Below are 12130 nucleotides of genomic sequence, written 5' to 3' on the forward strand. Positions count from 1 at the left end.
ATCTTGGCTCACTGCCACCTCCATCTTCCAACTTCAAGCGATTCTCCTGCCTCAGCCTCCTGAGTAGGTGGGATTACAGGCACTTGCCACCATGCCCAGCTAATTTTTGTATTTTCAGTAGAGACGGGGTTTCACCATGTTGGCCAGGCTGGTCTCGAACTCCTGACCTCAAGTGATCCGCCCGCCTCAGCCTCCCAAAGTGCCGGGATTACTGGTGTGAGGCACTGAGCCCGCCCTATCTCTTCTTAATGACTAGGTCCTGACTAATGTCTCCCCTCCCCCGCCCCCCACACCACCACCTAATACCTTGTACAGGAATACCTTCTGCAAATCTCTAAGTGGCCTCAGGCCACCGGATAGAGCCCCAGGCTCTAGCCACTGCATTTCCTGTCCCATAAGGAAAGCAGAGGAGGCTGAGGTTTCACAGCAGGAGGCCCTCAGAGCTGTCCTAGTCAGCTAACTGGTACTCTGGGGCAAGACCTGTTTGCAGAGCATATGAGGATGGTTGCTGGTTGCTGAACTCTGCTCTAGGGTCCAGACCACAGTTAACTGAAAACATGAACTATGGAAACCCATCATTGGTTTGTGCTTAAATAATACTTTCACCTCTCTTCCATGTAAGTTTCATTCCTGTGACAAATATACGACAAGTAGGACTGATCCCCATTATACATATGAGTAGACCGAGAAACACAAGATAAGTCAATAGACTTGCCTGTGGCCGCAAAAGAGTCACAGCTGGGCCCAGAGCTGGTGTGTGTGTGTGTGTGTGTGTGTGTGTGTGTGTGTGTGTGTGTGTATGTGTGTATGTGTGTCTGTGTATTTTTATTTTTATTTCTTTTGGGACGGAGTCTTGCTCTGTCACCCAGGCTGGAGTGCAATGGTGCGATCTTGGTTCACTGCAACCTCCGCCTCCCAGGATCAAGCGATTCTCCTGCCTCAGCCTCCCAAGTAGCTGGGATTACGGGCGCCCACCACCATGCCCGTCTAATTTTGTATTTTTAGTAGAGACGGGGTTTCACCATGTTGGCCAGGCTGGTCTCGAACTCCTGACTTCGGGTGATCCGCCTGCCTCGGCCTTCCAAAGTGCTAGGATTATAGGCACGAGCCTCTGCGCCCGGCGCCAGAGCTGTTGTTTATTTAAGACTATCACATGCAATGTCCCTGAGAATTCCTTGGCTATAGATCTAAGCCCCTATTTATTACCCGAAGAATAAATTTATCCCATTAAATAAAGACTATTAGATATCTGTCAGGGATAGAAGTATGGGCATAAATGAGTATGTTTTACAGTCACTTCCTCAAAGGGAATATACTCCCATACATACACTTTGAAGGTATACACACGCTGAGGTGAATGGTCATTTATATCAGAAATTAGGAGTTCTGCCACCAACTCACCGTGTGGTCCTTGGTAAATTCCTTAAATTCTCTGCTCCTCCATTTACTCTCTTTACTCTCTCTCTCTCTCTTTTTTTTTTTTTTTTGAGATGGAGTCTTGGTCTGTTGCCCAGGCTGGAGTGCAATGGTGTGGTCTCAGCTCACTGCAACCTCCACCTCCCGGGTTCAAGCGATTCTCCTGCCTCAGTCTCTAGAGTAGCTGGTATTACAGGCACCTGCCACCACGCCCAGCTAATTTTTATATTTTTAGTAGAGATGGGGTTTCACCATGTTGGCCAGGCTGGTCTCAAACTCCTGACCTCAGGTGATCTGCCCGCCTTGGCCTCCCAAAGTGCTGGGATTACAGGCGTGAGCCACCATGCCCGGCCAACTCTCTTTAAAACAAAACAAAACAAAAAAATAGAGACGGGGTTTCACCATGTTGCCCAGGCTGGTCTCCAACTCCTGGGCTCTAGTGATCCTCCCACCTCAGCCTCCCAAAGCGCTAGGATTACAGGAGTGAGCCACCTCACCCAGCCTCCATTTACTCATCCTGCAAACTGGGGATTATTCCTTCTCTACCTCACAGACCTGTTGTAAGTATAAAATGAGATACCATATCAAAAAACCCCCAAAACCAAAAACAACAACAACAACAACAACAAAACCACTTTGGAAAGTAATAAAAGCTATACAAATGCTCATATCTTATTTTTATTCTTTGTCTACTTCCTAGGGGAAGAGTAACCTAAAAAACACTGCAATGGCCTATGTTCTAGGTTTCATGGGAAGGCTGATATATTTTGATGTGTGTATACTGTCCATATACTGTGCACTCCTAAGGACCAATAACGACTGAGATAGAGTATCTGCAACTATGTGGGGGGTCACAAATGAATCGCTTTTACAAATGCAGAGAGCTATAAGTAGCGCCTCAAGCAATTTCAAAATGTGGAGGCACAGTAAGCCTCACTCTGCCTGCATTCTAGGTGGCCTTTGTGATCCACCCCTTGAATGAGGGCTTTGAGGAGGGGGCGGGTTGCCTTTGCTGCTTTCAGATCCTGGGGGGCCCAAAGCCTCCTGTGACCAAGCAGTTGGTCTGGAACTGCTTTCGTGGTCTGCCAGGGAGAAGCCTGCCAGGAAGAGCCAACCTACTTGGGGTTGGGGTTGGCTGTTCCAGCTGTTTACCAATTGCCTCTCACTTGTAAAGTGTAGCTTTAATTATAGTTTTGCCAGAATTCATTTTAGGAATGGCCACTAACACTGATTTACTTGGGGAAACCTGTATGCAATTGTGTCAAGCCATGTGCCGTGAAACCTGAATTAACTGAAATCTCATTAACTAAAATACATATTTCCTGCTCACCTCATTAAAAATGGGGGAACAAAGAACATAACACATGAACCAAGTTCTTATTACATGTCAGACACTTCGCTAGGCACTGGAACTACATACAGTGCAAGGAATGGACAGACATTCTAGGAACTGTCTTCCTAAATGGAAATCTGCTGTTTAATTCCAATCAACTAGCAGGGGCTCCAAGACTTGCTGTTAAGCCAGACAGTAAATCAAGTCATTGTTCTTTTAAGATTGTTTCCTTTGGCCCGGTTTCATGGGCCTTATGTTGCAGAAACCTCTATGGACTTCCTCTTCAGGATTTGCTTCCAAGCAGGATGTTTTGCCAGCTGCCCTGAGTCCCCAGTGCAATAGCTGCGGCAATCAGTTTGGTGACTAACAGCAGGTTCTCCATTTAAATCATAAACTACATGGGTGAGTGGGGAAAAGTCTTTTCTATATTTTATATTCCCCGATCCAAACAAACCAAATGTAAAAGGGCATTTATGAGACAACCGGGATGTTTCAAACACTGACTAGACATTTCATGTTAATGAATTATTGTTCATTGTGTAGGTGTGATAATGGTGGGGTTGTGGTTATGTTTTTTTTAAAGAATCGTTATCTCTTGGAGATATATACTAAAGTATTCACAGATAAAAGGATATAGTTTTGCTTTATAATAATTCAGCAGGTCTGTGGTAATTGATGAAACAAGACTGGGCATACGTTTATGGTTGTTTGGGGGCTGGGCTCTGGGCTGAACTGTATTATCCTCTCTTATTTTGCTCATGTTTTAAAGTTTCCATGGTAAAGTTTAAAAAAAAAAAAATAACCCTTAGTTGGGTGCAGTGGCTCACGCCTGTAATCTCAGCACTTTGGGAAGCCAAGGTAGGCAGATCACCTGAGGTCAGGAGTTTGAGACCAGCCTGGCCAACATGGTAAAACCTGGTCTCTACTAAAAATACAAAAATTAGCCAGGAATAGTGGCACATGCCTATAATCCCAGCTACTTGGGAGGCTGAGGCATGAGAATTGCTTGAACCCAGGAGGCGGAGGTTGCAGGGAGCTGGGATTGTGCCACTGCACTCTAGCCTTGGCGACAGAGTGAGACTCTGTCTCAAAAAAAGAAACAAACGGAAATAACCCTAATTATGTTAAATTAAAAATGTTTGTATTTCCTTTCCATCCACTACCTGAGTCTAGTAGAGGAGATAGAAGGTCCTTAATCCCTGCTTTCAGTCTCTCTATAAACTATGTGATACTTTATAAACTTTTATTAATACAACATCTAGCACTGAGGAATCCTTACCTGCTGATCTCCTTATAAGAGGTTTTCATGAGGCCAGTACTTGTAGGATTAAATGTAAGGAATTCTCTGTAATTTCTAAGATCTCTTCATTTTCCTCCACTTTTATTATAGGTTTTTGTTTTGTTTTTTTGAGACGGAGTTTCACTCTTGTTGCCCAGGCTGGAGTGCAATTGCGTGATCTTGGCTCACCGCAACCTCTGCCTCCCAGGTTCAAGCGATTCTCCTGCCTCAGCCTCCCGAGTAGCTGGGATTACAGGCATGCACCACCACGCTTGGCTAATTTTGTATTTTTACTAGAGACAGGGTTTCTCCATGTTGGTCAGGCTGGTCTCGAACTCCCGACCTCAGGTGATCCACCCGCCTCGGCCTCCCAAAGTGCTAGGATTATAGGCGTGAGCCACTGCTCTCAGCCTTATTATGGTTTTGAGGGGTACAGTCAAAGGAAATTTGAGAACTTGAACCCCTCAGATAAGAAACTGCCACCAGCAGGAAACAGAGAAGTGAGTTTCCATTGACTCTGGACATTCTCAAACCTGATGCAGGGAGATGGGAGAGGGTTGATGCTGACTGTGACACTGCAGGACAGGGCTTGTGAAACCCAAAGTTTCTCTCATCACTATGGTTTAATTAATTTTGAAAATGATGGTTATAGCTCCTTTTGTTTTTGAGATGGAGTTTCACTCTTGTTGCCCAGGCTGGAGTACAATGGCGTGATCTCGGCTCACTGCAACCTCCGCCTCCCGGGTTCAAGTGATTCTCCTGTCTCGGCCTCCCAAGTAGCTAGGATTACAGGCCTGTGCCTCCACGCCCGGCTAATTTTTTTTGTATTTTTAGTAGAGATGGGGCTTCACCATGTTAGCCGGGATGGTCTCAATCTTCCGATCTCAGGTGATCTGCCCTCCTCGGCCTCCGAAAGTGCTGGGATTACAGGTCTGTGAGCCACAGTGCCCGGCCCGATTATGGCTCTTTAAGAAAAAAACTGCCCACACTGAAACCTCAAATACTGATCACAGGATCCACCTGTGTTACCCAGCTGTTCTAGCAGCAAAAGTCTGAAAACGACCCCTCATTTTAATCAGGCAGGCAGGCATTCCACATGTACACTTGAAACCACACTAGACTATTTCTGCATATTATAAGTCACGAGAGAAAACCAGCTAGACCAATGAAGCAGCTTCTTCTATGATTAGATGCTTGTGTTGGGGGTGCGGGATTGGGGGAGATATGTTCTAGAAGCCACTGCCAGTTCTATTTAGAGTTAATCAAGCTTACCAGGACCCTGGGTCTCATGCAGCATGCAGCAAACAGCAGAGTTAACTGTAAAACAGTAAGAGCTGATGAAGATGGAGTGAGCATGAGGAGAAATCAAATATTATGACTTGACACAAACAATGAAGGGTTAGAGGTCAAAGGTGATTAGGAGTAGCAGGAAGGGGAAGTGGGAAGGGTGGACTGGTAGGAACCCCTGAAACACTGATACTCTTTTTTTTTTTTTTTTTTTAAGTCAGGGTCTCCCTCTGTTGCCCAGACTGGAGTGCAGTGGTGCAATCACGGCTCACTGCAGCCTCAACCTCCCAGGTTCAAGCAATTCTCCCACCTCAGCCTCCTGAGTAGCTGGGATGATACGCAAGTGCCACCAGGCCCAGCTAATGTTTAATTTTTTTTTTTTTGTAGAGACGGGCTTCACTATGTTGCCCAGGCTAATCTCAAACTCCTAGACTCAAGCAATCCTTTGCGTTGGCCTCCCAAAGTATTGGGATTACAAGCGTGAGCCACCGCGGCTGGCCAATACTTTCTTAATCTCTTTAGGGGCAGCTAAAGGAAATTCTGAATATGTGACTCTTAGATCCAACCACCATCTCTCAAGAAGAAATACTACTACCACCATTTCTGCCCTCAAAACTCACTACCATGACTATGGGAGGAGGGTGGCACAGGTCTAACGGTGGCTCTTCCAGAAGTTAACCAATTGCTCATGAAATTACATAAGAAGCCAAAACCCAGGGCCACTTCTGCATCTGGAAGTACGGAAGAAGACAGGTCATTCTGTCAGGCCCTTATTGCTAATATGAGGTGCCACATGCCAGCAGGGTTTTCACCCATTTCAGAATTGGAAAGGAGCACTGTCACCAACCCCAAATATTCCTGGAGAGTAGAGAGGGGTATCTCCCTCTTGGGGTCTCCTGCCTGGGGTCGGAGAAGTCAGTCAGTAAGGGCAACAAGGGGAAAGCTTGATGTGAGAAGAACTTTTACTGAACATCTGAATAGGGAATATTTATAGTTTCAATGTAGCCTGAACAAACCAATTCCTAACTCCCACAAGCAGGCTATGAAACTGCCCCAGGTACTGAGTTAACAAATACCACAGGACCATGAAGGCAGCAGTTATAGCTGGATGACAAATTTAGATTTTTCTGATCTTAAAAATAGGAATTCATTCCTGCTGGTGCAACTAATACACCACGACAGATAAGTTAATACAGTACAGGGTGTGTCCAAAGAGACTTTTTTTCTGGCTAGTTGAACTTTATCCATCAGGTAATACCAAAAAAGTTCATTCATCAGTGAATTTGACATATAGTATTAAGATTCAGTAAGAAAAATTTCTGGACTAATTGGTGAAGATGTTCTTTTTTTTTTTTTTTTTTTTTTTTTTTTTTAGACAAAGTCTCACTCTGTCACCCAGGCTGGAGTGCAGTGGCACGATCTTGGCTGTGCGACCTCCACCTCCCAGGCTCAAGTGATTCTCCTGCCTTAGCCTCCTGAGTAGCTGGGACTACAGGTGTGGGCCATCACACCCAGCTAATTTTTGTATTTTTAGTAGAGACGGGGTTTCGCCATGTTGCCCAGGCTGGTCTCAAACTCCTGACCTCAGGTGATCTGCCTGCCTCAGCTTCCCCAAGTGCTGGGATTACAGGCGTGAGCCACTGTACCCAGCCAAGATGTTTAAATTACGCATTTGAATAAAGAGTAATTGGATTGCAAAGCTGAGTGCCTTCAAATATAACTATTTTACTGTTAAGCAAAAGTTACCATGTTATTCCTAAGTGATAAGCCAGAGAAAAGGAAGGTGTTTCTTCCTTCTGGCAAAAATATCCCATAGTTAAGTCCAGGAACAAATGGCTGGAAACAGAAGGCAATGACCATGGACACCTTTTGGATCCTCAGTACCCTTTAGTAAAGACACTGCTAAACAGTCCACCTGGGAACACCTCAACCCACACTGCACAAACAACTGCAGGGCACAAGGGCACCACAGGAGTTTTTCTAGATCCCGTTGAAATACTTTTCTCTGGTTCTAGGATGAGGAATTGATAACTTCAGCAAGCAGAGACTGGGGTTGGGTGAGGATTATTGACCCACATGGTATCTAGGAGTCACTGTTCTAATACCAGGGGAGATGAGAAGTCTTAAAATCATTCCACAGATTGAGGATGGGGCACATGCAGCATACACTGACATCTGAGGGCTCCCCTGTTAAGTTCTCAGCACCCCAGGCTGGGCAGAACTAAGCCAGCAGGGAGGGATCACAAAGAGGTAGGAAATCAGGGCTGGGCTGCAGCCTTCAGTGGCAGCAGTTAAATTCTGTTGGCTGCAGCGAGTAAGAACTGAGGCAGGGTGAGGGTGGGACTACGGCCAAGGAGAGATGAGCAACCTCAGATATAAGGCAGGGGTGGGGAGAGAGTGCACTGAGTTTCTGCTAAAGGCTCTCTCTTTCTTCCACTACCCTGTATCTGCACTTCTTTTTTTTTTTTCTTTTCGAGACAGAGTCTCAATCTGTTGCCCAGGCTGGAGTGCAGTGGTGCGATCTTAGCTCACTGCAACCTCCGCCTCCTCGGTTCAGGCAATTCTCCTGCACAGCCTCCCAAGTAGCTGGGATTACAGGCGCACGCCACCACGCCTGGCTAATTTTTTGTATTGTTAGTGGAGACAAGGTTTCATCATGTAGGCCAGGCTGGTCTCGAACTCCTGAACTCAAGTGATCCACCCGCCTTGGCCTCCCAAAGTGCTGGGATTATACCATATCTGCAGTTCTTTTTGTTCCTCTCTTTCTTTTCTATTTTTTTTTTTTTCAGATGGAGTCTCACTCCATTGCCCAGGCTGGAGTGCCGTGGTGTGATCTCGGCTCACTGTAACCTACACCTCCCAGGTTCAAGTGATCCGCCTGCCTCAGCCTCCTGAGTAGTTGGGACTATAGGTGTGCATCACCACACCCAGCTAATTTCTGTATTTTTATTTTTACTTTTTTAGATGGAGTCTCGCTCTGTCGCCCAACCTGGAGGGCAGTGGTATGATCTCAACTCACTGCAACCTCCGCCTCCTGGGTTCAAGTGATTCTCCTGCCTCAGCCTCCTGAGTAGCTGGGATTACAAGCTCACGCCACCACGCCTGGCTAATTTTTGTGGTTTTAGTAGAGACAGGGTTTCACCATGTTGGTCAGGCTGGTCTCTAACTCTTTTTTTTTTATTTTTTATTTTTTGAGATGGAGTCTCGCTCTGTAGCCCAGGCTGGAGTGCAGTGGCGCGATCTTGGCTCACTGCAAGCTCCACCTCCCGGGTTCATGCCATTCTCCTGCCTCAGCCTCCCAAGTAGCTGGAATTACAGGCGCCCACCACCAAACCCAGCTAATTTTTTTGTATTTTTAGTAGAGATGGGGTTTCACCATGTTAACCAGGATTGTCTTGATCTCCTGACCTCGTGATCCACCCGCCTCGGCCTCCCAAAGTGCTGGGATTATAGGCATGAGCCACTGCGCCCAGCCTATTTTTTTTTTTTTTTTTTTTAAGTAGAGATGGGGTCTTGCCATATAGGCCAGGCTGGTCTCGAACTCCTGACCTCAAGTGTTCCTCCTGCCTTGGCCTCCCAAACTGCTGAGATTACAGGCGTGAGCCACCTTGTTCCTCTCTTATATTGAGAGGCCTTGTTCCTCTCTTATATTGCTGCACCTCTAATTTTTTTCCTCCCTTCTGCTCTCTCACTCTCCCTTTGCTTTTCCTCTTTTCTCTTCCTCTCCCATGGACCTTGAGTTTGCAGGGCTTTCCTGAGCAAGCTGGACAGATGGGCTGGGCCTCTGGGACCACACCCCTCCCCTATTCTCAACTCCCCAAGCTCAGGGAATCAAAAGGTCCCACAGGGATGCTGGGACCAGTTATAGGTACCTCAACCAGTCTGACAGCCCGCAGCTCACCTCTGGTCACCAGTCCTCAGCCCCTTCAGGTGCCACGTCCTGCCCCGGGAGGATGAGCAGCAGGAAAGAGAAGGCACCACCCGAGAGCAGACTGCTACTTACTTTTTCTTCTCTTTGTCTCTCTTCAGAGTCTGTGAGCCTCCAGCCTGGGAGCCCTGGGACTGGAGCAGCTCGGCTGCTGTCTTTCTTTGCTTGAAAGCATTCACTTCATCATCCAGGGATTTCTTCTTATCCTCCAGTTTCTTCTTCTCGTCCTGGTGCAGTTTCTTCAGACGGTCAAACTTCTCGTGCAGCTGGCAGGGAAGCACAGGGAGATTGGAGAGAGTCCCCTGTGAGCAGTCCCCAGCCTGGCCAAGCCCAGATGGGTGGGGACCAGTAGGGCTGTGACCCTGCAGGACCCTGGAACCTCAGGGGGCATTTCTGTCAGGGATTGCCATGATGGCACCAAAGGCACCATGCTCTGGATCATTCTCTCCTCCTGTCATTTTATCTCCAAGTCTCTGCTCCTGAATATGGTAAAGGAACACTGCATTGTGTTTAGTCAGACATTTTGTTAAAAAGAGTCCCCATAGTTACCACACATGTTCAATAATAACATCAATGATAATAATATAACATTTACTGAGTGCTGGCCGGGCTCAGGCCTGTAATCCCAGCACTTTGGGAGGCCGAGGTGGGCAGATTACTTGAGGTCAGGTGTTCAACACCAGCCTGGCCAACATGGGGAAACCCCGTCTCTACTAAAAATACGAGAATTAGCCAGGCATTGTGGCATGTGCCTGTAGTCCCAGCTACTCAGCAGGCTGAGGGAGGAGAATCACCTGAATCTGGGAGGCAGAGGTTGTACTAAGCGGAGACCACACCACTGCACTCCAGCCTGGGCAACACAGCAAGACTCCGTCTCAAAAAAAAAAAAAAATTACTGAGAAATTATTATAGGCTAAGCACTAACTTTTATAAGCCCTTTATGTATATTAACTTATTTAATTGTTACCACATTCCTATGAGGTAGGTTCTTTATTATCTCTATTTTATGAGGAAACAGAAGGTCTAAGAAGTAAGGAATTTGACTATGGTCAACCCAGTATTTAGAGCATTATATAACGGGACCTCTTATGTGTAAGGAACCCCTGTCTTTTCTTAACCCCACAATCAGGAAGGATCACCACGGATCACAGAGAAAACTTCAGTAATGGGAAAGTCAGTCAATGGAAATGCTTGGCTTTGGGCATGGAAGGAAATAAAAAGGATTTTATAACATGGAATGAGTACAGACACCTCAGCCTTAACTAAAGGGAGGCTTCATTAGTCCTGAATAGAACCAGAAACCCAAAGAACAAGAATAATATTCTGGGCCAGGCACAGTGGCTCATGCCTGTAGTACCAGCACTTTGGGAGTGCTGTAATCCCGGTAGTCAGCTCAATCCCAGCCAAGGTGGGTGGTACGAAGTCAGGCGTTCTAGACCAGCCTGCCCAACATGATGAAACCTCGTCTCTACTAAAAGTACAAAAATCAGCTGGGCGTGGTGACACGTGCCTATAATCCCAGCTACTCGGGAGGCTGAGGCAGGAGAATCGCTTGAACCTGGGAGGCGGAGCTTGCAGTGAGCCAAGATCGCACCACTGTACTCCAGCCTGGGCAACAGAGCGAGACTCTGTCTCGGAAAAAAAAAAAAAAAAAAAAAAGAATATTCTGCTATGCCATTGTGGTAGGTGGATCAAAGAACAAGAGGCACAGACAGTCACAAACTAAAATGCAATAAACTACCCTGAATAGTAAGAGCAGAGCAAGCTGAATTGCACTTTCTTTCATGGATTCGGAAAAGAGTTTAGGATTCTGTAGCACTTGCAGCATACCATGAAGAAAGTTGGTTCTCTGGGTCCTGGGGGTATTTGACACTGTCACTTAGGTAGGTGAGTGATAGACTTGCTGTATAAACCAGCTCTTTTCTTTTTTCTTTCTTTCTTTCTTTTTTTTTTTTTTTTTGAGACAGAGTATTGCTCTGTCGCCCAGGCTGGAGTGCAGTGGCACGATCTCGGCTGCAACCTCTGCCTCCCGGGTTCAAGTGATTCTCCTGCCTCAGCCTCCCGAGTAGCTGGGACTACAGGCGCATGCTACCACTCCTGGCTAATTTTTTTTGTATTTTTAATAGAGACAGGGTTTCACCAAGTTAGCCAGGATGGTCTCAATCTCCTGACCTCGTGATCCGCCTGCCTCGGCCTCCCAAAGTGCTGGGATTACAGGCGTGAGCCACCGCAACTGGCCTAAAGCATCTCTTAGTCACTAGGGCTGCCTATCAGTTGCCTTAACCTGGCTTTTGTTTGTTGTACTTTTATTAATTTGTCTTTGAGATCCCCTCAATTCTCCTACAAGTGATGGGTGACATCTTTTTTTCTTTTTTTTTATTGAGACAGTCTCACTTTGTCATGCAGGCTGGAGTGCAGTGGCCTCGATCTCTCGGCTCAAGCATTCCTCCCACCTTAGCTTCCTGGGTAGCTGGGACTACAGGCACATCCCACCATGCCTGGCTAATTTTTTGTATTTGTACTTTTTTATTTTTATTATTATTATTTTTTGAGATGGAGTCTCACTCTGTCGCCCAGGCTGGAGTCCAGTGGCACAATCTCGGCTCACTGCAACCTCCACCTCCTGGGTTCAAGCAATTCTTCTGCCTCAGCCTCCCAAGTAGCTGGGACTACAGGTGCGTACCACCATACCTGGCTAATTTTTTGTAATTTTAGTAGAGACGGGGATTCACCATATTAGCCAGGCTGGCCTCGAACTCCTGAACTCGTGATCCGCCCACCTCGGCCTCCCAAAGTGCTGGGATTACAGGTGTGAGCAACCGCGCCCGGCCAATGTTTTGTATTTTTAATAGAGACGGAGCCTCAGTATGTTACCCAGGCTGGTCTT

General features: G+C 46.6%; 1 protein-coding gene across 14 annotated transcripts in view; it reads right to left on the reverse strand.

Annotated features, from left to right (window-relative positions):
- SEPTIN6 (septin 6) overlaps window positions 1–12130 on the reverse strand; it is a 79853-nt gene that overhangs the window by 4975 nt on the left and 62748 nt on the right. For 6 of the 14 annotated variants that reach the window (XR_012430272.1, XR_012430271.1, XR_012430270.1 and 3 more), the window contains 2 exons: window positions 9319–9509; window positions 5301–5345 (listed from right to left, as the gene is read on the reverse strand). Coding sequence is in view for 9 of the 14 variants with exons in the window: in XM_005594461.4 (XP_005594518.1) it covers window positions 5342–5345; window positions 9319–9509 (195 nt within the window). In the remaining 5 variants the exon portion in view is untranslated. Of the gene's footprint in view, window positions 1–5300; window positions 5363–9318; window positions 9510–12130 lie in introns of all 14 variants that reach the window. The other 8 variants (XR_012430273.1, XM_045384128.2, XM_045384130.2 and 5 more) reach the window with 2 other exon arrangements.

Source organism: Macaca fascicularis, chromosome X (assembly GCF_037993035.2).
Source record: "Macaca fascicularis isolate 582-1 chromosome X, T2T-MFA8v1.1".
Lineage (NCBI taxonomy): Eukaryota > Metazoa > Chordata > Mammalia > Primates > Cercopithecidae > Macaca > Macaca fascicularis.